This window comes from Lepisma saccharinum, chromosome 6, assembly GCF_977018435.1.
Source record: "Lepisma saccharinum chromosome 6, izLepSacc3.1, whole genome shotgun sequence".
NCBI lineage: Eukaryota > Metazoa > Arthropoda > Insecta > Zygentoma > Lepismatidae > Lepisma > Lepisma saccharinum.
Window position 1 is genome coordinate 70,641,404 of NC_139234.1, and position 26,432 is coordinate 70,667,835.

General features: G+C 36.2%; 2 protein-coding genes across 9 annotated transcripts in view; both read left to right on the forward strand.

The window, feature by feature from the left end:
- The window catches only part of LOC145988862 (uncharacterized), a 199,664-nt gene that overhangs the window by 97,572 nt on the left and 75,660 nt on the right, over positions 1 to 26,432 (forward strand). For all 7 annotated transcript variants that reach the window (XR_014441795.1, XM_083124114.1, XM_083124112.1 and 4 more), the window contains exons 2-3: positions 5,159 to 5,932; positions 12,331 to 12,501. Coding sequence is in view for 6 of the 7 variants with exons in the window: in XM_083124114.1 (XP_082980240.1) it covers positions 5,259 to 5,932; positions 12,331 to 12,501 (845 nt within the window). In the remaining variant the exon portion in view is untranslated. The remainder of the gene's footprint in view (positions 1 to 5,158; positions 5,933 to 12,330; positions 12,502 to 26,432) is intronic.
- Positions 1 to 26,432, forward strand: part of LOC145988858 (uncharacterized) — a 211,102-nt gene that overhangs the window by 6,317 nt on the left and 178,353 nt on the right. The window lies entirely within an intron of this gene.

A 26,432-nucleotide genomic window follows, 5' to 3' on the forward strand; every position in this document is an offset into this window, starting at 1 on the left:
CATTCTAATAACATAGGAAAATAACAATCCAACACCTGACGTCTGGAATCACATTGCGATGTTTCTTCTTGTGTTATGCATACTATTTATTTTTTAATATTTTACTTTACTTTTCTCTCCAAATTAATGCCATTTCTTGACTGCAAATCGCTTCACAAATATAACTGTTTCCATCAATTCACGTACCGCCTTTCAAGATAAACAAATCTACATAATATATTCCCAAAACTAACTAAGCCACATTACTTTCATAAGGAAATTAGCAACAATACTGATTGCACTGCCATCTATGTTTTATTCCATCTCGGGGAACAGTTTCTTGGGTTGTTTTCCACACTAAGTACCCTTGGTGTGGGGTAAACCAGCAGTGTAGTAGACGAAAGAAAATTATCAAAATAGAATCTAAGTCATAGAGATTGTAATTTTTCAGGAAATTTTCTTATCATTTAGACCACAGTGCATTTTTTTTATATTTTCTTTTACCAAAAAGTACTCTCGTATTCCACATTCACTCAAGGATTTTACCCTTGATATACTTCTAGATAATAAGGTATTCCTGGTTCCTTCTCAAACACAACACTGTTCCTGAACCTAATAGGATTACTCCATGAACTGTTTCCATCCATGTCTTGCAAAGTATTTTATCATGGTTGGAGAACATTTTTTTTTTTTTTTAAGTTTTTCATTTTGTGTTCGAAGTTTTCACATTTAATCATCAAACTATTTTTGGATCATCTCTCTTCCTTGAATTGTTTCCATAATTATTCCTCACTACTTGGATCCTAGTTGGTAGAGGGTTGTGTCACAAAATGATCAGAATGTCAGTGAAGCATTTAATTTTATCTAATGTAATTTTTGGATCTAGGTAGTTCATGAAAATGGAATTTTTTGTGGTTTCCTTTACAAGGAAATCAAGGATGCTTTCATCCCCCAAGAGTTGAAAGAAGCAAATGAATGATATATTTCAACATGTATATTTTCACAAACATCATTAGCATTGTTATACAGGGTTAGTCAAAAGTATCGGGACAGGCCAGTAATAACGAGATGCGTGGACGGAGCAAAATCACATGTTGCAAGTGGGTATTGGTGCGGAAACTGCATTGAATAGGGGTGTGGCCATCATGGCAGCCATCTTGAATTCCGCCATATTGGATATCACACAATATTTTCAAATGGAATGGGGTATGTATGACACATCAATTTAGGCTAGAATTGTCCCACAAACGACAATCCGAACTCATTTTTGACCTATCGCCATTCCTGGAAGAGACAGGGTGTGCTACGTTTGACTGCAAAAAATTAGATTTGTCTGAGAGAGACGTTTGGATGGAGGACAATCACATGTTGCAAATTAATATTGGTGTGGAAACTGCAATGAATGGGGGTGTGGTCATCATGGCAGCCATCTTGGATTCCGCCATATTGGATATCACACAATATTTTCAAATGGAAAGGGGTATGTATGACACATCAATTTAGGCTAGAATTGTCCCACAAACGACAATCCGAACTCATTTTTGACCTATCGCCATTCCTGGAAGAGACAGGGTGTGCTACGTTTGACTGCAAAAAATTAGATTTGTCTGAGAGAGACGTTTGGACGGAGGAAAATCACATGTTGCAAATTAATATTGGTGTGGAAACTGCAATGAATGGGGGTGTGGTCATCATGGCAGCCATCTTGGATTCCGCCATATTGGATATCACAATATTTTCAAATGGAAAGGGGTATGTATGACACATCAATTTAGGCTAGAATTGTCCCACAAACTACAATCCGCACTCATTTTTGACCTATCGCCATTCCTGGAAGAGACAGGGTGTGCTACGTTTGACTGCAAAAAATTAGATTTGTCTGAGAGAGACGTTTGGACGAAATCGTGTAGCAACGAGGCAGTTTCTTTAGATGTGTTACAATCTTTTGTGGAAAATCTGCATACATCGACAACCAGCGTTGCCAACAAGCTGAACATTTCCCAGAGTTCAGTGCAACGAATTTTAGTGTGCAGTAAGTTTAAACCCTACAAAGTGAGTTTAGTGCACGAACTGACGGAAGATGATTTTGGTCGCTGTATTGAATTTTGCGAAGTAATGATGCGATATGTAGATAACGATAGTATTCACCTCAATGACATTGTATTCTCTGATGAAGCGACATTTATGTTAAAGGTCAGGTGAACCGACATAACTGTCACTATTGGAGCGATGAAAAGAAAACCCTCATTGGATGATGGAACATCATACGCAGTATCCACGGAAACTGAATGTTTGGGTAGGAATGATGGGAGGCATCATTCTTGGCCCTTTCTTCATTGACGGCAATCTGACAGGTGAGAAGTATTTGACAATGCTTCGTGAATAGATTGTCCCTGCCATCCAAGTGTCCAAACAGGACTTTAATCGTGTTTGGTTCCAACAGGACTCAGCGCCTCCACACTATGGACGGGATGTTCGACAATACTTGCATGAAACCTTTCCACAACGATGGATTGGAAGACGAGGTATGATCGAATGGCCTGCAAGATCTCCCGATCTATCACCCCTGGATTACTTTCTATGGGGGCACACGAAGGACAAAGTGTATCGCACCAAACCACACTCCCTGAATGATCTACGGAATCGCATTGTGGACGAAACAAGAGGACTTTCTCGGGATATGCTGCAACGTGCACTTTGCAGTTTTTACGATCGGTTGGCATATTGTCAGACAGTCGACGGGAAGCAGTTTGAGCCCTTGCTTTGATGCATTCTGTAACTCAATGTCATGTTTTCTTGTTCATGCTCTCTGTAACTTCCAGTGTACAGTTACCCACAGGAATACAGTAAACAATAATTTCAGACCAATCTCATTTTTTTGCAGTCAAACGTAGCACACCATCCCTATCTCTTCCACGAATGGCGATAGGTCCAAACTGAGTTCGGATTGTCGTTTGTGGGACGATTCTAGCCTAAATTGATGTGTCATACATACCCCCTTTCCATTTGAAAATATTGTGTGATATCCAATATGGCGGAATCCAAGATGGCTGCCATGATGACCACACCCCCATTCATTGCAGTTTCCACACCAATATTAATTTGCAACATGTGATTTTCCTCCGTCCAAACGTCTCTCTCAGACAAATCTAATTTTTTGCAGTCAAACGTAGCACACCCTGTCTCTTCCAGGAATGGCGATAGGTCAAAAATGAGTTCGGATTGTCGTTTGTGGGACAATTCTAGCCTAAATTGATGTGTCATACATACCCCTTTCCATTTGAAAATATTGTGTGATATCCAATATGGCGGAATCCAAGATGGCTGCCATGATGGCCACACCCCTATTCAATGCAGTTTCCGCACCAATACCCACTTGCAACATGTGATTTTGCTCCGTCCACGCATCTCGTTATTACTGGCCTGTCCCGATACTTTTGACTAACCCTGTATGTCATGCTAGACAGATAAGAGTTAATCTGGAGAACAGCTGAGTATTGATCGTGGCATGTGTTAGTTTCAGTTATATATTTATTTTTCTATGTAACAGGGTAATTGTTAAAAGTCTCTCTAACACAATGGTATTTGAATATATTTTTCATAACAAATCATGTCAGTTAGTGAAACGAAGCATGTTAACTAATAACTTCTTAGAAGGGTTTATGGAAGAAAAGCAATAATGCATTTTTGGAGTTTTTTAATATTATGTATATAGAATGAACCACCAACTTATGTTATAGGCCTAGTAAACATATTGGCAACGGTTCCGATTGTTTTATGATTTATTTATTATTTTTTTTTTTTTCAAATTATTCTAGCAGGAAGACTAATTATCGTAAAATTTTGGCAATCATTGTCACACAAAATTTGAACCTTCCTGCACTGTTTGGATTTCTAAAAAAGTTATTTTAGTTGAAAAAAAACAACTTAAAAATTACCTTACACAAGCATGTGTGCTTCCCAAGAACAATGTATTTTCCATTGACAAGCGACTAAGTATCGTAGACAAGTGGGAATTAATGTAGAAGTAAATCAAAACTGTAGTAGAATGCATTTAGGGACTTTATTTTAATGCTAAGAGAACCTAACCTAACTACAAAAGCATATATTGAACAAAATCTTTAAGTAATTGCTACAACTCCGCAGTATGTGTTAACACAGGTAAATTGAAATCAAATTATGTTAAAATGGCATTCGTAGCATGATGAAATTGCAATAATACAAAGGAACTTGGGCCAACATATTTGTAAAGAATCCCTTTCTGTTTTACATGATACAATTAATTACAAAGAAAAATATCTTAAGGATGTCAACTAATTGGGCATTTTCCTGAAATGAATGAAGTAGTGCGGAAGTCGGAAGTTATTTGTAAATTGTTATCCAACACAAGCAGTGTTTCAGAACGTATGCCTTCATTTAGCAGGAAGCACAGTCTATTTTTTCACAATTTCAAATCGTCAAACACTGTACTAGGTAAATAAGGAATTTATAATTATTAAAGATTTTTCTAATTAAGACAATGCAGTTTTGCGCTAACAGGCACCCTATAAATTCAAAGGATGTTGCAACAAGGCATTTTACTTTCTCGTCAGGGCTCATTCTAGATATACAGCCTCAATAGTGCATTTTACATCAAGATGCAAGCTCATTAGATTGAGAAACCACTTATTTTCAACAAATTTCTTCTCTTTTTAAAAAAAATCATAAATGCAAACTACGAATCTTCAAACACAACCTATATTATTTTTAATGTGTGTTTGTTTCCTCATTTCAAACTTTGTAGGGTATAAATACCACAAACCATGGCATAAGAATAAAATATCGAAGGAGGCACATAAAATGTATGTTCTTGGTGCCACACCACAATCTTGCCTAGGATGCCAAAATACCTAGCTACGGTGCTGATATCATCTAAGCACCATTCACTCTCATTACTGCAATTAGTTAAAAGTGGTAAAAAGTGTTTGGAAAGTCATCCATAGGGTTCATTAATTTCATTTGTGAAGCCAAGAACTAACTCAAGTTTCTCCATGGGTGTGGGTTTGCAATGAGTAGCTTAGTGTAATTATCTCTAAAACTTCATGTTATTTACAGTTAAATTTGTGATTGAATAATTTTTTGATCTTCTTATAGCATTTATTGTCATGTATTTCATGCAATGTTTTATTTTTTCTTTCAGTTTTTAGTATTATGCAGTCAACACTGTCAACAGAGTGAAGCAAATTTCATCAATCAGTGTCCCAGGTAGTAGATGATTTGTAAAGACTGTAATTATAACCATGGATACACAAGACATATTAAGTGCTTTGGGATTGTCAGATGAAAATGTGGACACGGATTTTGAAATAGCGATAAAAATGGAAGTAGGACTTAAGTCTGATGCAAGCCAAGATTCAGAACAGGTTGATTCTGCTCCAAATCAGCCTGTAGAGATTGATAATACAACATTTACAATTCCCGTAACTCCAAATGATATGAGTGTGGAAAATGCATGCTTTTCAGATAAAGTTACCAACACAATAAAAGCTAATATCATAGCTCAGTTGGCTTCCATGGTGGAAAATGCAAAGAGACTAAAAGAGAAAGGTTCAAAGGCTCCAGATTCAGAAAGTGAAAGTTTTAGGAGTAATAAAAAGGGTACCTGTGGGATCATATCTGATGATGAGAATTCAGGCCATGATGATTCTTTGCTTAACATGAAAAGGGAGCAATTGATGGACATTATCTGTGATGAGCTTGACACGCTGTTAAAGGCAGCAGAAAATAATAGTGAAAATATCCCAATAATACAGCAAGTGAAGCAAGAAAATAACGAGGACAGTGAAACAGAGGAACATGATCCAAGTTACGTCTTTCCTGCTGAATCATCATCATCAATAGTCAACAGAAAATATGGTTACAATACCAGAAGCAGGAATGCATCAACAATTCAGGGCTACACTGTGAAAGAAGAGTAAGTACTTGAAGAATCTATTTATGAAAAGTTGCTTTTACAGTGATAGTTAAATTACCACTAAGGAACACAATTTCTTTTTTAAATATATTTAAAGTGTCATTTTATAAATGATGAAAGTCAACCATAATTTGAGGTGTATTTTCCAAAAATCTAAAGTAAAGAAAAATACTTGGTGTAGTAAAATTTATATTGTATAATCAATAACACTAAACATTTGCAAACAGTTCTTGATACATCTTGATAATATATGCCCCTCCCCCTTCCTATCCTGAGCATGTCACAAAACTAACAATTAGCATAATACTGAACAGCATATATCCATGGCAGAGTGGTTAGTTAGCGCAGCCTGCTGCAATGACAGGTTTCCCAGGTTGAAATCCTGGCTTGTGAGTGTGTCTTCATTAGTTACATCATATCATCACTAGGGTGCAGATTTGCAAGCACTAAAAACCTCTGAAATAGGCCCCAAAAATAATGAAAATAGACACTTAAAAAGACACTATAAAATTTTAAAAGGAGTAAAATAGTCATTGAACATGAATTTCAATTTTCTTCTTTAAATGCACAGTTATACTGTATTAGCATTTCAATTTATTGTTTAGCATTACAGTTTATACATAAAAATGTGCTAATGATAAACAAAGTATTAATACTATTTTAAATGAAATTCACCTTTGCAGTGAGTCATAGAACTTGGTCTAACAATGATTGTTCCAATTTGAACATATGCCCCAATTGGGTGTGCAATTGTTCTCAAGTTGTGAAAAAGCAGTTAACACTCATCTAACCAAAAATAATTTCAAAGGATGTTACTATTACAGGGTGTCCACCAGTCAAGAAATTAAAAGATAGGTCAAGAAAAAGTCAAGGAATTATGCTTTTGGTCAAGAATTTTATCTATTTTTTACAGTATAGTGAATGAACTTTCATTGTTATATATCTGTACTGGGATTTTAAAGAAATTGAATATTTGGAAATCTGAAATTGAATTGAGTTTTGGTTAAGATTTGTTCATTTTGTTTCTTAAGAATTACATTACTCTATGCTTGAAGTTTTGTAAAGAAAAAAAAACATTAAGTAAAGTAATGTGGCCATTCCCCAAATAGGATGAAGTCTGAAGCATTAACTTTTACATGCATTAATAATGAAAGCAAGTCTAAATCTCTTGTTGAAGTACAACTTCAGTTTTCATCTTAACCGGTCTTGGGTATGGGTTTTTGATTGAATAAAAATATCTATTTTTCTTAATTTCCAACTATACCTAAGTAGGGGGCGATTATATAAAAGTTAAGAAAAAGGGGAAAATTGTCAAGTAAAAGGAAAGAAAGGTCAAGAAAAAGTCAAGAAATTGGGATTTAATAAGTATTAATACATGGTGTCTACCAAAATAATAAATCCCAATTTCTTGACTTTTTCTTGACCTTGTGTCACCTATTGTGCTAATTGTGTGCACATGTTTCACAAAGAATAGGCAATAGTTTGAATCAAATCCTCATTTTCAGGGATGCTAGAAGAACATAACCTGGTTAATTTAGGTCATTTGCATTTTTTTATTTTTGTAAAAGCGTATAACCTGTTTATCTGTGTATACACATGAAATTATAGAAAACATCGTTTGACTTGGTGTGTAACAAAATGTGAAAACTTAGCATTGTCATATTCAGAACTGATGTAATGTAAGATGATGCCTCGTCACAGTGTCCATTACTTGCTATTTAAACTTGTTTCTGAAAAATGCAAGAGGTAGAGAAACAAACCCGGTCGATGAAACATTTTCAGAGTTGCCAGAAATCACATCAGCACCTGGTAGTTTTGAACAAGGCCATTATATATAACTCTATAGTATATGTGTGTGAATGCACATAGATTTCCCATGGAAAGAAATTTTAATTTGTATGTAATCTAACAATTAAACGTAGCTCCTTTGTACAAGCTTGACAGAAAACTACTTTTCTATAGGTGTTAAAACAAGCTATGCTGTAATCCAGTGTTTCATTTATATACTTTGCTGTACTAAAGTAACATACTACCCAGAAAGCAGTAGATTTACCACAGAAGAAATTTTGTACTGTAGAGTTACAATGAAATTTTGTTGTAGGCAAATGCAGATGAAGAACATAGCCACGTAATGTCAAACTGTAAACTTTTTTCATTTCATTCACCATAAGTTGTGAGAGCAGATCATCATTTTGAGACTGTTAGATTTCGTCCAAACAGTTTGAGGGTGCTAGCCAATTCTGTATCTAATAGAAATGTCATACAGCAACTTCTGTATATGCCTAGAGATTTCCGCAATAGCACTGGCTTATGGGACTGTTTTATCCTCATATATAATTTATCCTTGGCTTTAGTACATTGATATGGTATTATTATAATGGGATTTTTACTACGAATAACTTTGAATTGTTATTGGTGTCAAGTTAATGAACTTCAATTAATAGGCCATTCCTTTGTGTCTTTTATTATCTTTTAGTGTTTCTTATGTTACATGTATTGGCAAAACCAAGAGTGGAGAGCAGATTTTGATAATACTTTGTACGAGGTTTGGGGTTGGGGGTACGAGTCATGGCAACCCATTAATAATTCAACAATCGAAGGATGTATTAAAAATTTGTTATATATACAACTCAAAGAGTATCCATTATGGATATTTTGTTGGTAGGAATCATGAAAGAAAACCCAAGCAACCCTGTGATATACACATGTATTAATGTAACTTGTGTATATCACAGGGTTGCTTGGGTTTTCTTTCATGATTCCCACCAACAAAATATCCATAATGGATACTCTTTGAGTTGTGTATATAACAAATTTTTAATACATCCTTCGATTGTCGAATTATTACTGGGTTGCCATGATTTACTCCCCAACCCTCGTATATATGTCTGTGTTTTTCCTTCTTGCAATTAAATTATTATACTCAATATATTTGAAACTTTTAAAATGATACACACATAACCATGATTACAACACTATGTCCCAGATTTTCAACTTTGAAACTCCTTCTAGTTTTGGCAAGAATATTTTTGCACTCAGTAAAAACTTGCTCTACTTCACAAGATACAATTATACAATACAGGGTGTTCGAACTTCAGGTAAACAAAAAGAACATGCTATAACTTTTGAATGAATTGATAGAAATGTGCAAACAAGTACTCATTCAATAGGAAATATCTTCAAGATTTTATAGCCAACATGGCAACACTGCAACTGCCACACTGCATGCTGAATGATGGGAAATCACAAAATCGTTAGGTACACAAATGAAAAGAGCAGAATTTCTTAAGCAGCCATGTTATCAATGAAATGATTTTCACGTTATAAGTTACAAATAACGAAAGGAAACTATTTATGAACTGTTCATAATCGTAGAAGAATAGCTGAAAGTGTTCATGTGTCAATAAATCTCAATATGAGCACCATTTGTAGCTCTACAGATATCAAAACGATAATCTACCTCTTGCCACATATTGAAAAGCATTTGTGGTGTTGTAAGCTGAACTGCATTATTGATACGTTGTCTCAAATCTGCCACATTTCAAATTTTCGTTTGGTACACAATGTTCTTAATGAATCCCCAAGCAAAAAAGTCTAATGGCGTCAAATCTGGGGATCTTGGGGGCCAAGGTATCGGCCCACCTCGTCCAATCCACTGTTCCGGAAATGTCCAATTGAGCAATGCTGTGACGTCTCTGTGATAGTGAGGAGGGGCCACATCCTGCTGGAAAAGAAAATCAGGAGTTATCTGAGGAAGTACAAAGTTCTCCAACATGTCTAGGTAGACCTGTCCAGTCACTGTAGGCTCTAAAAAGAAAAAAAGGTCCTACCATGCCATTCTTATGCAGTCCTAACCAGACATTAATTTTCGGTGTATCCCTTTCAAATTCCATCAGCTGGTGAGGATTCTCACCACCCCACACACGACAATTGTACCGATTTACCTTACCACAAACATGGCAGGTGGACTCATCAGTAAAAAAACACCTTATCAAGAAAATTTTCATGTTCTTCAATCCAGGTCAGCATTGTCACAGCGAAGTCTCTTCTCTTCTGTGGATCGTCTGGCTTAAGGTGTTGAAGCAGTTGCACTTTGTATGCACCCAAACATAGACGTTTGTGGACAATATCGTGTACTGTTGAACAAGGAATCCCTAGTTCTCTACTTGCCTGTCTTACTGACTTCCGTGGACTCCTGCAGAACGAGTCCCGCACACGTTCAACAGTATCTTCAGTTACGCACTTCTTCGGATACTTCCCTGCCTGAGACAGTAAATTGCCGGTTTCCTTTAGAGTTTTGTCCCACTCATAAACTGTTTTGCATGTGAGAGAATCCACATTCCATTCCATTCTGACACGCTGCTGAAAATGTGTAACGGATTTCAATTCAGCTAGCCAAAGCACGCACTGCACTTTCCGCTGCGGGGTCCACATGATGAATAACCGCTCCGATACATAACGATTTTGCGATTTTCCTTCATGAAGCGTGCAGCGTGGCAGTTGCAGTGTTGCCATGTTGGCTATTAAAGCTTGAAGATATTTCCTATCGAATGAGTATTTGCTTTCACATTTCTATCAATTCATTCGAAAGTTATAGCATGTTCTTTTTGTTTACCTGAAGCCCGAACACCCTGTATTTTAAGTTAACAGTATGACATGTCAAGTTAGAGATCATCTATAGACTAACTATCCATTGCATTGTTGCAGTTTTTTTTCTCAAAAACAGTAGTTTTTGAGTGGTCAGGTGAAAATGACGTGAATATGGTCCATTCATTACTCGTTCTAGCATGCTTGTCGGGATACTGGTAACAACTCTGAAGTGATCCATCAGTTTCATGATTGTTGCAGTATTTATTTGGAATACTTCTTGCTTAAGCCTCTGTAACCCATGTGGCGAGTGCCACCTTTTTTTAAAATTTTGAATTATTTTCTTTACCAGCGCAATAATTGTCGGGAAACCAATAGGTAACTTAACTTCACTATTCCCCCGAAAACATAGACGCACTGGCGACTTTTTTCTGTCATTCTTTCATTTACTTACATGCCTCTGAAGTGACTGGTCCCCCTTTGGCGGCACTCAGTACCGCGGGCGGGAACGTTTCATATCTTAAATCACAGCATGCCAGCCATGAAGTTTGGGGAAATAAGAAGAATAAAACCACAGTACGTTGTTCGGAATGCAAATTATTTGTATGCAGAAACAATTGCAGTACCCATACGAAATGTCGGAGTTGTCAAAATAACGATATTAAAAAGTGACAACATTTGGTTCCTTACCTTTGAGTCAGAATGTCTTTTCTTACGTATACCTCGTAAGAGTACGAGAAACAAATTGAGATTTGAACATTTTAAAAACATTTTGTAAGTTTCTTCGAGGTGTGTTTTCTACAATCTTACTGCGAGTCAATAAGATTTTGAGAAAGAGTTTTGGAACAAATAGTTCCTTTCTACGCCCGTAGAAGTTCTACGATTTCAATTCAATTTGAAAAATACATTGAAATTTTTGGAAAATACTTTGATAATTTTGTGAACGGTGAGTTAATTTTTAGTGCCCTCATTATATGGCAAAGTTTTAATTACTTTTATAATAATATTTTGGTGCATTTGCTTCAAGATTCTAAGCTTGTAATTCTATGAGACTCATTCATTTTTTTTACTTTTCTTTTAATAGCTGATAAAAATGTCCTAAATGGACATGTTTGCATTCATGTATATTTCGCCTGAATTCCAGCAAGTACTAGTGTAATTCAACCTCGATTTGCATCAATAATTCACGTAAATAATGTTGGTTTTGATGAGGCGGCACTTGAGTGCCGCACACGGGACATTTGTGCTACAATGAGGATGCGTATGACGGAGGGTTAAGGAAACTCGTAAGATGTCCTAAGAGGACAAATCTGGAGACCAAGCTTGCCACCATAACGGAAAATCACTTTCTGTGGAAAGGTTTGTGGCAAAAAATCGCTACACTTCACAGAATAACAACAAACAACAACTGATGCACATTTGCACAGTCTACTGCAAATTGCAATTCATACTCAATATAACGTCACTGTTGCCGGCATCATCATTATTTCATACCCAAATTATACTAGGAACACTGCCACACCCTGTGTGTTAAGGAAAGAGATAAACATTTGTTAATAATGGAACAATGGATATATTGTTGTGTGATTTGAGTATCATAACTTTATGTGTATACAAATTAACAAAAAAGACCAAACTGAAATATTGTGTGTAGTTGCATTTTAAAGCTGCCACTTGTAGCTCGTAAACTTTCATCTAGTGTGCATTCTTCTTATGGTTTTCATGTTAGAAGTGATCAAAATTTGGGTTGATCTATATTTGAAACACACTGTATAAGCTATCTTAAACATTTTTCGTTTGTTTTGTTTCAGACCTAAAGAATCAGTTTCTCCTTCAACCAAAGATACATCTTCAGTTAAAGGGAAAAATAGAGTTCATACCAATATTTCAACAGCCAGTGACAAAGACCTTAGTATTTCTTCAAAGGAGATTGAACAAACACAACACCCCTCTGAGGGTCCTGATAAACATTGGACAGAAATGTAAGTCTGTGCACCATTTTTTGAAAGTTGTAGAAATTAAATTAACGCTCTAACTAACTAACTAACTCTCTAGCCTTCTTAAACCCGAAGGTTCATGGTTGCAACAAAACAGGCCTTCCATCTGTCCCTATCTTGAGCAAGATCTATATACTCTTTTCCATCCCTACCGATTTCCTTTAGGTCTATCTCAACGATGTCCCTCCATCTTCGTCTTGGCCTTCCTACAGGTCTCTTCCCATCAGATTTCCCAACAAGAATCCTGTAAAGTCCTCTTTCCTCTCCCATTCGTGCCACATGGCCTGCCCACCTAAGTCTTCTTGATTTAATTATTCTAATAATATCTGGACATGAATACAAATTATGTAGTTCTAAATTATGTAACCTTCTCCACTCACCTGTCTCCTCATCCCTTTTAGGTCCAAATATTTTCCTAAGGATCTTATTTTCAAATACTCTCAATTTATGTTCCTCTTTCAATGTAAGGGACCAAGTTTCACACCCATATAATACTACAGGCAAAATTACTGTTTTGTATATTTTAACTTTTAGTTTCTTAGATATTAAACGAGAAGACAAAAGTTTATGAAGAGAAAAGTAACATGCATTTCCTGAATTAAGCCTACTTTTTATTTCCTCTATAATATAATTTTCACTTGTTAATATTACTCCTAAGTATTTGAATTTGGAAACTGGTTCAAACGAGTTGTTATCAATAATTAGATTTTGATTATTACCTAACACTTGGTTTCGGCCTGTAAGCATATATTTAGTTTTCTCTTTGTTAACTTCCAAACCTATCTCTTTAGCAGTTTTGAAAAATATTTTAGCATTATTCTTAATTGTATTTATATCATCCCCTAATAAGTCTACATCATCTGCATATGCTAACAACTGAGTCACACCATTTAATTTTAGTCCTTCGTTAGTTTCTTTACCTTCCTAACAGCACATTCTAAGGCAAAATTAAAGAGTAATGGAGATAATGCATCTCCTTGCTTTAACCCATCATGAATTGTAAATTTGTCAGACACATTAATACCCACACGAATTTTAGTTTCTGTTTCACTTTCTGTTACATTCTTTCCACTGTTGAGGGATTTCTTCTTTATTCCATATTAAACAAATTAATTTATGAATTTGACATATTAACGAATTTCCACCATATTTAATTAACTCAGCTGGTATTAAATCAATGCCAGGTGCTTTGTTATTCTTTACCCTTTAATAGCATCTTGAACTTCAGTCATGTTAGGTTCTGGAACTAAAGGTTCTGCTGTGTGCACTTCATTTACTTCTGATTTATCTCCTACATGAACATTTAAAAGGTCATTAAAGTAGTTCTTCCATCTATTTAGAATATAGCTTGGGTCAGCTAGAAAATCACTTTATCTTTTATCAAGTTTACTTTAGGTGGCCACCCCTTTCTAAATTCATTTACACCTTTATATAAATCTCTGATATTTTTGTTTTTGCTGTTTGTTTCAATTTTGTTAATTTAGCTTTTCAAGTAATCTCTTTTTTACTTCTAAACGTGCGGTTAACTTCTCGCTTTATTCTATTATAATTGCTTGGATTTGTATCATCAGAGTTTGTATTTAACCACCTAAGTCTAGCCTGATTTCTTATTTCTATTGGATTATGACATTCATTATCAAACCATGGCTTACTTTTTCTTGGTTTATGGTATCCTATACTTTCTTTAGCTGCTGATTCTATTGCATTACGTATGTGCTCCCAATTCTTATTTACGTCTGTTTCATTTATATTTTCATCATCATTTAAATCCTGCAAAACATCAAATCTATTTGACAGTTTAATTGGGTAATCTTTCTTAATTCTTTCATCAGCAAATTTTCCTGTATTAAATTTTACAACTTTTAGATTTTGTTGCTTATGATTTATCACTGCGAGTCTTTCTCTTAATTTAGCAATTACTAAATAATTGTCACTTGCACAGTCAACACCTCACCTCTATGTGTACGAACGTCAATTATACTAGTATGCCTTCTCTTATCAATGAGAATATGATCTATCTTATTATGAGTTTTACCATCTGGAGAAGACCAGGTATATTTATGATGGATATCTTTATGTTTAAAAGTGGTACTTTTCACAATTAAATTCTTTGAGGTTGCAAAAGTAATCAATCTTATACCATTATCATTACTTAATTCATGAAGACTTTCTTTACCAATCATGGGTTTAAATGTCTCTTCTTTGCCAATCTGTGCATTACAGTCACCTAGCAGAATTTTCATTACATACTGAGAAAATTTATCAAAGACCTGCTCTAACTCTGCATAAAAATCATCTTTAGTATTATCATCTTTATCTTCCGTTGGTGCATGTATGTTTATCAAATAATTTTACACCACCTACCCTGTAAAACTGCATATGATATCCTATCATTAATAAATTCTACTGTTTTAAGAGCCGAGATAATTCTATTATTTATGAAAAAGCCTGTTCCAAAATTATGGTTTTCAGTACCATCAGAGAAAAAAGTATAATTTTTAGTTTTACAATTCCCTTCTCCTGACCACCTAACTTCCTGGACAGCTACTACATCTAATTTATACTTAACTATCTCATTAACTTGTACACTGAAATGCCCCAGGCCGGTAAAGGCTCAGAACATTACAGGTGCCTAATTTAATATCCTTATTCCTAATGTAGATCTTATCCTTAGTCCAGGGACCTCCCAAAGTAGTCCCCACCCAGAGATCCGAATGGGGACTACTTTACCTCCGGAATATTTTACCTTGGGAACATCCATGGCCTTATATTGCTGTTTCTTGACATGTCTTTTTACAGTGCAGATTGTCAGCTCTACACCTAACCCCCAATATGAATGGAGGACCGCACCTGTCGTTGGTGAGCGGATCCCTCAGATCTAGCTGGGAGGATCACATTGTAGTCCTCCAACCATACCCCACTTCTGCTGATTGTGGGATGCTCATAGAGCCATGACAGGACAGCTTTGTAAATCCCAACAGAGAGCAAAATGTTGACCATTTCACTCTGTTGGTTGACTGACTGCAGTGAACAAGTCACTGGGTGATGAGGTCGTCACTTGTTCTTTCACTATGCATTCTAAAACCTTAGACATAATCGGTAGTTCACTAATTGGCCTTAGATCTTTAACATCAAGTGATACAGTGGTTTTCGGTATGGGTGTCACCACGGCCTTTTTCCAATCTTCGGGAGATACCCCTTGAGATAGAGAGCAGTTTAAGATGTGAGTTAGGCTCTTTAGGCAATGCAGGATGCAGAGTCTCAACATTTTTAGACTGATGCCATCATGACCCTTGGCATTGGAATGTACTTTTTTGACCTCTTTCAACACGGTAGCCTCATTAACCTTCTTCAGCTTGAAGGTTCCGGTTGTCTGCCGTGTTTTATATGACTCGATTAATTTCTCAACCTCGGTCGTGTTTGTTTGCTAACAAGCAGAATTTATAAAAAAGTAATTTATTGCATCTGCATTGAGTACACTTGAGGGCATGGCCGTAGGCAAGAAAAATTTTCGGGGGGGGTTCATTCATAATTGTTCCCATGGGCGTCGCCAGAAATTTGAATAATAGAAATAATAACAATAATTATACAATAATAATTAAAATTTCATAATAATAAAACAATTTTATTCGAAAATAATAATAATAATAATAATTATTATTATTATTATTATATCCTTAAGAGGGCTTACTCAATTCAGCAGATGAGTGAATATCGAGCACAAGTTTTTTTTTGTTTTTGTTTTGTTTTTTTTACGTTTCGTACAGTGTGTACTGAAATGCACAATTATTATACTTTGTTATCAAATTTTAAGATACCTTCAAGAAAAAGCTCTAAAATTTAGATAGAAATTTTAGTCATAAAGTTTTTGTTGTTTAACCTTATAACTTAATTTTTGGAATTTGAAAAGTGTGGAACCAGTTACTCTCTTTAAAAACAGCCTGGTGCATGGATTGTAACCTCAATCGCGTAATGCGCTACGAAACTGGAGATCCTAGGTTTGAACTCCTATCAAGGGGGATTTTCAACTTTATCGGACAGGGAATTTAAAAGTTGGAAAGGGAATTTTGGGACAATCATAAGGGAATTTTCAGTGTATATTCCTTGTGACGCAGGAACTAAACTGGAAAGAGGACAGCATAAATGAAAATGGAGGGGTCATGGGTAGGCTGCAATTCCGCGAATAAATCCTGTTTCACTCAACTTTCAGAATTCCAAATGTATGAAAATTCTAGCTCTATCGTTTCAACATTGTCTCCTTGTATTTGTGTGATTCTTCGAAAAAAAAAATTGAAAATAGTTACAGATTTTGGTTTCTGAACTTCCATTAATCCAACATGTCAGATGTTTCGGGGGGGGGGGGGGGGTTGAACCCTAGAAACCCCCCTCTAAATACGGCCATGCTTGAGGGTAATTTTTGGGTAAACTTATTAGTAACAACCCCCTCTCGTTTCAATGTCTGCCAAAATGCTCTAGCATTTTTAACTTTTTGATTAAGAATCAAAATCGCACGATTTTTAAAATATTTATAAGAGAGAAGCGTGCTTAATCTCCAGTGTTAACATACTTCACATGAAAGTAATCGCATATTTTCCAAAATTCTTGAGGCCATTGCTTAGCTTCTGTTTGGGGAGCGTGGATTGACAATAGCTGAGTCGGGGAGGAGGGGGTGAAGGTGCCTGAGGGAACTGTCCCTGAAGCTGAAGGGAGGGGAGAGGACTCCACTGACCTCATCACATGGGCTCTTCATGGAGCCTAGTTGTTTTCCAGTTTAGCCGAACAATAAGTGCCTGGAACGTCTTGTAATATACATTTGGTTTTTCTGGCAGAAACGAGGCATTGGGTCTTACAATATTGTAACAAGGTAATCAATATCTTGTCATCCAAAATGTAATTGTATGTGCCTTAATCATCATGTGTAGAACATATATGTAATTATGAATATATGATTTTAAAAATAAAAAAAAATCTACTAATAAAAATTAGTAAGATAAAAAAAATATGAGGAGGATACAAGAATGCAGGAAATGATTACATAGAGCCCTATAAGTAATGGCACAAATAAGCAAAACGAGAAAATAAACAAAAAACAAAGAGATATATATATACTTATAGTTAATACGTTAGAGTTGCAAAAATTTGGGCAACAATGTAGATTTCAACGGTATTGTTTGGGAATTAGTAATGTTATATACTCAAAAATATAATACTTATAAACAATGTGTGTATATAAATGAAAGAATAAAATTCAAAATACAGATATGCAAGATGCAATTAAAAAATATAGAAATAGGCAATTTGACAAAATGGAAAAAAGTATATGTACGTTTAAAAATCTGTGAAAAAATTAGGTTTCAATGGTATTTTGTGGAAATAAACAGATGTGTATATAATTTCTTGAGAAGTGAATATGATGAAAGGTTAATGTTCATGAAGCTGTTCCCTTGCTTTATGCCAAAGCTGCAGCCGAGCTTTGCACAAATCTTCGTGGATGGAGATCCAGGTTCCCGTCAGTTTGCTGTTCTTCATAACCAGGGATTTCGTTCTGTAACTGACAAACTTCATGATTATAGGGCGTGGTCTGTTGGATTTTTTACCAGTCGTATGCGATCGACAAATATTCACTGTTCTGAATTTCCAATCCAAGCTGGTTCTCGAAAAGTTTTACTGCTATTTTGTTGGTATCTTCATTGTCCTTTTCAGGGAGACCAAATATTCTGATTGACTTGCGCCATTGGTATTGCTCCTGTTCTGCAGTGTTTTCTTCCAATTGAGTGCTAAGATTGGCAATGTTTTATTTCGCATGATGCGATTTGCACTTGAAACTCGTGGACATTTTCACTGTTGAAGTTGAGGCTATGCTGAAGCACGTCAACTACAGCAGCTGTGACCCTCTCTACTATTAAGTCTGCTAAACTCTTCTGCACTACGGAATTTATTTGCGTTTTCACGCAATGTTCTATTGTCTCAATGAGAGGTCCCTGGGCCTGGGTGGGCGACGGCCGGTCACTGTTGTCCCCTCCATAGCCGCTCTTCCTGCTGCCTGATCTACTCGGCATGCTGGACTTCTTTCACTGTTTCCGAGTGTACATCTTTTGTCCACAAAAACTGCCACAATATCACAAATGACAACAAAGTCACTTAGAACTTTGACACTAGCTTATTATTGCCCCGAACACTAGTTTTAACTTTCCGACTTTACGCACCTGTGAGCATGAGAACTGAAACTCGGAGCTAAGCTAAGCCTAAGCTAGACCATCCGCCATCTTACTTTAGTATTGAAAATAAGATAATAAAAAAATCGGATTTAAATTTATAAAATTGTCAAAAAATATTTTTGAATGAAAATAATTATTTTTATCCACCCTGCCATTCAATCACAGTGCCTGCATACCTATGGCTAATAAAGTTTAGTTGGTGATTCTTCATGTCGAACATGTGGAGAAGTCTTGACATACCTGGGTCAAATTCAGTACCATTTCGACCAATTTTGAATTAATTTGTCACCTCACCATTTTCAAAAACATTAATATTTTAATAACTTATTTCTATATCTTTCAAGTGTTTGAAACTGATATTGAAATTTTTACAGTCATTTGGATTTGACAGTCCTTTTCAATCAGTGGCATGTAATGATTTTTGCATTTTCAGATCTTTATGAAAATTGGTATAACTTCTGGGTCTGTAATTCCAAACATAATGATTCAAAAACCATTTTGAAGTCTGTATTTCAAATGTAGGTATACTATCTTTTGTGTTGTAATTTATTCACTTCCCATTTCCACAAATGCTTTATTTAGTACCGTAAAGAGGCTATTTTTTTTAAATAATTTTAATCTTTATTATCTTTTTTATTCGAAAAAACACCTTCACCAAAATTTAACATTATGTTGAGCCTCAAGAGGTCTAAATGTGGCCCAAATTTCAGATTTTTCCTCCACCCCCCATTTGGAGATACAAAGCATCAACTTTCGATTTTTTGAAAACTTCCAAGCTTTGGGAGCTTATAGTGAAAAAGATCAAGCTGTGGGAGCTTATAGTGAAAAAGAGGGCAGAGAGGCACCTCATACGTTTAACAATTTTCAGGCTTGCTCAGCACCGCACAGAAAACATAAGAAATGTGGGTAAGATGTTTTGCCCACTTCATGGTTATTTTGTGCCCCAAAGATTAGTTATGAAAAATCTATTAGATTTATTGTAATATAGCATGAAAACTATGAATCTGGGAGCAAAGATGGTAATCTAATAAACAATAAGAAAATAATTTATTTTTGAAGAAAATGTTTTTTGAATCATTGCATTTGGAATTAGAGAACTGAAGTTACAGCAATTTGAGTAAAGGTCTGAGAATGCTAAAATAACTGCATGCTGCTGATTGAAAATGGATGCCAAATCCGAACACAAGCCTGAAAAAAAATTGAATGTCATTTTGGAACATCTGAAAGAAGAAGAAATAAGTGGTTAAATTATTAATATTTCGAAAAAAAAATGGTGAGGAAACACAGGCTGGTTCAAATTGCATTGGATGACCCATCTATGTTCGATGCTTGTTTTTTCTCAAATGCCAGATTTGCTACGTGCTTGCTAAAGATTGAGAGAGTCTTTGAGTGCTATTGATACACATTAACACACAGAAATTGATTCACACAGTGCTGTACTGCATGCAAAGTTCTTATGCCAGCAATGTCTTCATAGGGCATTCAGACTTTGTATACAGTAGTTCTTCAAAGGTATCAGGGAAATTTGCTTTCTTCACATATGCATTGGCAACAAGTAGTTCCTCTTTTGGCAGAATGGTGGTTCCAGGGACCCCATAAATATTCAATATTGTTAAGTTAAAGGGACTCAGCTGGATGTTGAGATGCGTGTCTTTCCCCTCCAATACATCTGTGATAACACAATCTTGTAATTCTGTGTTTTGTTTCCTCTTTCATGTGGAGTGCTCAACAATTTCCTCCTGAATCTCAGTCTCTTCAAGCAGTGTAATACTCTCTTGCATAATGTTTTTGCACACATCATTCTGACCACTAGCGTAAGCAGATTTTTTCCCCCCAAAGAGTGCTGGAAATTTAAAGGTGGATGTTACATACCAGTATTCTAGGTGGAGCACCTTGATGCACAATAAAATATTTCATTATCATTTTTAGTCTTTGATTTAAAAGTTATTAAAAAACTAAGTGGTAATCAGAGTTCATTTTAAGAGTATTTGCATTACCACTGGATTTTCCTGAGTTATTTACAGCTTTCTTTTGAAAACATTGATTTTTCACAATTTCGGGTGGGATCTTCCTCATCCCTTCCCATGTGTATGCCAGTGATCCTGATGCATGTTCCCTTTTGTTTCTGTGGCAAGTTCTATCGTCTTTCTACCAGCTACCAAATGATCATTATGTGTATTTTATTAACTGGGCTTCATATTTCAAGAATATTTTTTATTACTATTAAGCGAAATTGAAACTGGGGTTTGGGGTTTTCAAATGGCCACAAGCAATCCAACACTTGCTGTTATGTTGCTCCATTAAATTTCCATTTTGCACAAATTGCAGCATATGAATTATCTCCTTGTATTTTTCAAATATTGTCCTAGTCACTTTTAAATGTCTTGACCAACGTTGTTCTAAAAGTTGCAAAATATCCCCCCCCCCCCCCCTTTTTGTATAATTTGGCAAGGTTTCTCCTTTTAGGAATATCTGTAGAACTTTGTTCAAAAAATGTGTTTAATAGAAGAAATTTCATCTACAGATTTAACAATAACTATATGTAATGTAACGAATAGTTAAAGCAATGGGAATATGGAATTAGACAACCAGGTCGTTGGAGCTTGCACACCCCCTTTTCCCCCATTCCTGTGAGTTTATCTTTTATCAAGTTATGAGCATATGTCCACATTATCACTTGTCACTGCAAACAAATTTTAAAAACTTAGTTTTACCTAACATTGGGTCGGGGGAGGGGCTGAGCCCCTCAGCTCCTGACTTTGCTACAGCCCTGTAGCTGGGGTAGGGGACTGTATTTGTATGTAACCAAAACACAAAATATGTGGAATAAATCCCTGAAATATGTAACAAATTTGCAATTATATTAAAGCATGTAATAATATTTTTTATAGTCTTTGATCATTTTCTATCTTCTTCTTCTTGAGGCGCTACAACTTCATGTATTGAAAGTTTTGGCCTTCTCAACAACATCTCTCCATTTTTTCCTATCCTGGATGCTCTTCGTCCAATTCTTTACTTTCATGTCTTTCAGATCTTGAATTATTTCATCTTCCCACCGTTTCTTTGGCCTGCCTATGGCTCGTATCCCAAGTGGTTTCCATTTATATATTTCTCTTACTAATCTTTCATCAGACATTCTATTTACGTGCCCAAACCATCTTAGTCTTTGTGATTTTATGAAATTTATGATATTTTCATTCCTGATTAACTTGTTGAGTTCTTCGTTGGTTTGTATTCTCCAATTTCCATCAGGTTCATTCAGAGGGCCATAAATTCTTCTTAAGATTTTCCTTTCAAATATTGAGAGTTTCTGTTTACAGGAGTCTTTGAGGGTCCAAGTTTCGCATGCATATGTGGTTATGGGTCTTATTATGCTATATAAAGTCTCAGTTTCGCAGATTTAGATATTAATTTGGTCTTAAATAGGGCTAAGTTGGCAAAATATGCTTTATTACCTAGAATAATTCTGTCTCTAATTTCTTCTTCAATTGTGTTGTCGCCATTTACAACTGATCCAAGATATTTGAAATATCTCACTTCTTCTATTCTCTCGTCGTTTATAATTAGGTCTTGTAATCTGCTTTTACCTTTTACACATCTGAGTTATTTAGTTTTCTGCATATTAGTTACGAGCCCCATGTTCAAAGCTTCACTTTTTAGTTCTTCAAATGTTTCTATTAATGTCTTTTTTGTCCTTGCTGTTATAAGGATGTCATCGGCATATGCAATACATTGTTTTAATCTTGTTGATATGTTTCCTCTCAATTCCATCTGTTTCAATACAGAGTCTATTACTATACTAAACAGAGTTGCAGATAAGGGATGACCTTGCTTGACTCCACCTTCTACTTCGAATTCTTCACTCAGTTCCCTGTTAATTTTGACTCTTCCTTTGTTGGTTAAGGTTAACATAATTAGTCTGATTAGTTTAGATTTCATGATGAAAGTTGTGCAAATTACTCACAATTATAATATTAAAATATATTAAAAACTTACGTTTTGCGAGTATCTATACTGCTTCTGCTACGTTTCGGGACGCCACTGCTCCCTTCAGGCTGTTCACTTTTAGGTTATACTCAATTCATAACCTCGTCGACCTTTTATTAGGTATAGGATATGGGATTGGTTAAGTGTGTGTGGTTAAACAGTATATACTTAACACCCATAACAGGTGTGCGTCAATTTTACCATGCTGTTTTCCTGATTAAAACTGCCCCTTGTAACGTTAAAACTTTAAAACTAAATAGCCACGGCCCGCGTGTGCTGCAATTGCAATACTTCAAGTTTTCCTCGTAGAGCGTGAGGCCGGGCGCCTCCCCTCTCCTTCCCCTCCAGTCTTTCCCCCTCTCCCCCTCCTTTCCAGTTCACGCAAAGTCAAGTGAGAATTCCTCTTCCATTTGAGCTTGGCGTGCTACTTCCGGGGTTACGTTAAAACCTATTTTTACGTATTCCTTCCCATCCCACTTTTTGAACATTTTCCCCCACATCTCGTCGATATTCCCATCGTCTCTGTTTAATTTATTCTCTCTTCCCTTACAAATATATGACCCTTCATATACATTCCTTCTTAAAGGTTTTTCTTCTTCCCTAAGCACTTTCCGTTTGGTGATAATGTGGCCTTCGTCAAGGATATGTTCGGAGAGCCCCGTTTTGGGAACCCCCTCTCTTATATCTTTGTCATGCTCTCCCCACCGTACATTCATACTTCTTCCTGTTTGACCCACATATTCCTTCCCGCATTGGCAAACTATTCCGTACACCCCCTTCATCCCTCCCTCATTTATTTCTTCCTCTTGTCCATCTTTCTTATACCCGGTGAAATGCTTTTCCAAAGTTTTTGGAGCTCGCATCCCACACCTTACACCATACCCTCTTACAAGTCTTTCAATTTTTTCTGATATTCCGGGAAAGTATGGAATGCCTACATATTTATATTCCCCCTCTTCGTCCCTAACTTCTTCTTCTTTTCCTTTATTGTCTTTCTTCCTTTTATTCCTTTCCAATTCTTTCCCGTATGTGACTTTAGCTTTACCTAAATTCCCCTTTAACTCTTCTTCTCTGTACCCGTTCCTCTTTCCTATTTTCATTACCCATTCTATCTCTTTACGCAATTCTGCTTGGTTGTTACATAATCTGTGAGCTCGTAAGAAGAAGTTTTGAAATACGTTATTCTTTGTTCTGTTGGCGTGGGCCGATTCTTTGTTGATGTATAGATCTCCCGATAATGCCTTATGGTGAACCCCTGTGTAAATGTTCTTTCCTTCTAAACGAATTGCCAGGTCTAAGAAACTAATCTTACGGTCACCCATCTCCTCTTTAGTAAATTTTATTCTTTCCTCTTGCTCCCCTAAGTTTACGAATAGTTTATCTACTTCCTCCTCCTCACCAATGACAAGGATGTCGTCTACGTATCTGCCGTAAAACTTAATTCCCCTATTTATTAGGCTAAGTGCTATCTTTTCGATAAAATGCATAAATATACTGGAGACGATTCCTGAGACTGGGTTTCCCATTGCTAGCCCTTCTTTTTGAATGTACATTTTCCCGTTTCCCCAAAAATAGTTAAACCCCGTACACAGGTTAAACCATCTAACATATTCCCATGCCTCGACGACATCTATACCCCTACTCATCAACCATCTTTGCAATGCGTCGGCAGCTTTTTCTCTAGGAACACTGGGGTATAAATTTACGACGTCAAAGCTCACCACGCGATCAGAATTACTAATTTCTAGTTTTTCAATCTCCTCTTTGACGTCCATGGAGTTCTTAATACTAAATTCTGTTTTTTCCCCCACTCTTTTAATCCTTTTAACTAGGGTTTTAGCAAGCCCGTAACCCGGGTGGCTATACATAGGAATGATAGGTCTAAGAGGAATCCCTTCTTTATGTGTTTTTGGAATTCCGAAAGCGGTTGGGATTTCCCCCTTTTTACACCCCTCTTTTAACTTTTTCTTTTCTACTCTTGCTATTGTTATACTGGTTTCTATGCCTTTATTAATTTCTCGTCTTACTCTTTTTATCGGGTTCGAATCTACAATCTTAAAATCGTTGTTGTCAAAACATTCATCCAATTTCCTCCTATATTCTCCTTTATCTATAACAACAATCTTATTTTCCTTGTCAGATCGTATAATGTGCACATTACTGTCCTTTACCCATTTTTTAACCTTATTCAACTTTTTTATGTCTTCCTTATGCATTCTTGCCTTGTTAACGTCCCCCCTCCCGTTCTTTACCCGCTTGTTATTCTCTTTTCTAATTTGGTTTTCTATGACGTCATGAATTTTGCGTCTTACCTCTTTCTTATCTTCCTTGTCATCAATTACTGATATTATCCCTTCCGCTGCTATAATAAATTCTTCCATTTCAATCCTACTTTCCCCTATAGCATATTTTTGCCCTTTTCCCATAATTATCCCCATTTCCTTGGGAAGTTCCTTCTCTGTTAAATTCATTATGCAACCATCGGTTTTTTCTCCACTCTCTCTTTCCTCCCGATCTTTCATCCCTATTTCCCTATAACCTCCTAATTTCCCTTTAAGCTTCTTTAATTTATTCTGAATCTTCGTTCTATGGTTATTTTTTGCGGCTTCAACGTATTTTTGGTGCCTTTCTTCAATCCTATCCCATACCGGTCCTTCTAGTAAGACGCCAAGCTCTAGATGGAGTTCTAAGCACTCTTTGTTCAACTTATTGATCGTGCCATATGTTTCCCTGATACATTGATTTATCATTCCTATTTGTAAATTCTTTTTCTTTACTTCTCCTCCTATTTTCAACGGTTTAAAACCCCATCTTAGAAAGTTCGGGATCACCCCCAACCTCTTACACTCCTTGAGGAACCATATTTTATTTATGTTACTGTTGATCCCAATCCTTTTCTGTTGGAACTCTCGCACTTTTTTTCCCGTATCGAAGCACGAATTCATGATGAAAGTTGTGCAAATTACTCACAATTATAATATTAAAATATATTAAAAACTTACGTTTTGCGAGTATCTATACTGCTTCTGCTACGTTTCGGGACGCCACTGCTCCCTTCTTCAGGCTGTTCACTTTTAGGTTATACTCAATTCATAACCTCGTCGACCTTTTATTAGGTATAGGATATGGGATTGGTTAAGTGTGTGTGGTTAAACAGTATATACTTAACACCCATAACAGGTGTGCGTCAATTTTACCATGCTGTTTTCCTGATTAAAACTGCCCCTTGTAACGTTAAAACTTTAAAACTAAATAGCCACGGCCCGCGTGTGCTGCAATTGCAATACTTCAAGTTTTCCTCGTAGAGCGTGAGGCCAGGCGCCTCCCCTCTCCTTCCCCTCCAGTCTTTCCCCCTCTCCCCCTCCTTTCCAGTTCACGCAAAGTCAAGTGAGAATTCCTCTTCCATTTGAGCTTGGCGTGCTACTTCCGGGGTTACGTTAAAACCTATTTTTACGTATTCCTTCCCATCCCACTTTTTGAACATTTTCCCCCACATCTCGTCGATATTCCCATCGTCTCTGTTTAATTTATTCTCTCTTCCCTTACAAATATATGACCCTTCATATACATTCCTTCTTAAAGGTTTTTCTTCTTCCCTAAGCACTTTCCGTTTGGTGATAATGTGGCCTTCGTCAAGGATATGTTCGGAGAGCCCCGTTTTGGGAACCCCCTCTCTTATATCTTTGTCATGCTCTCCCCACCGTACATTCA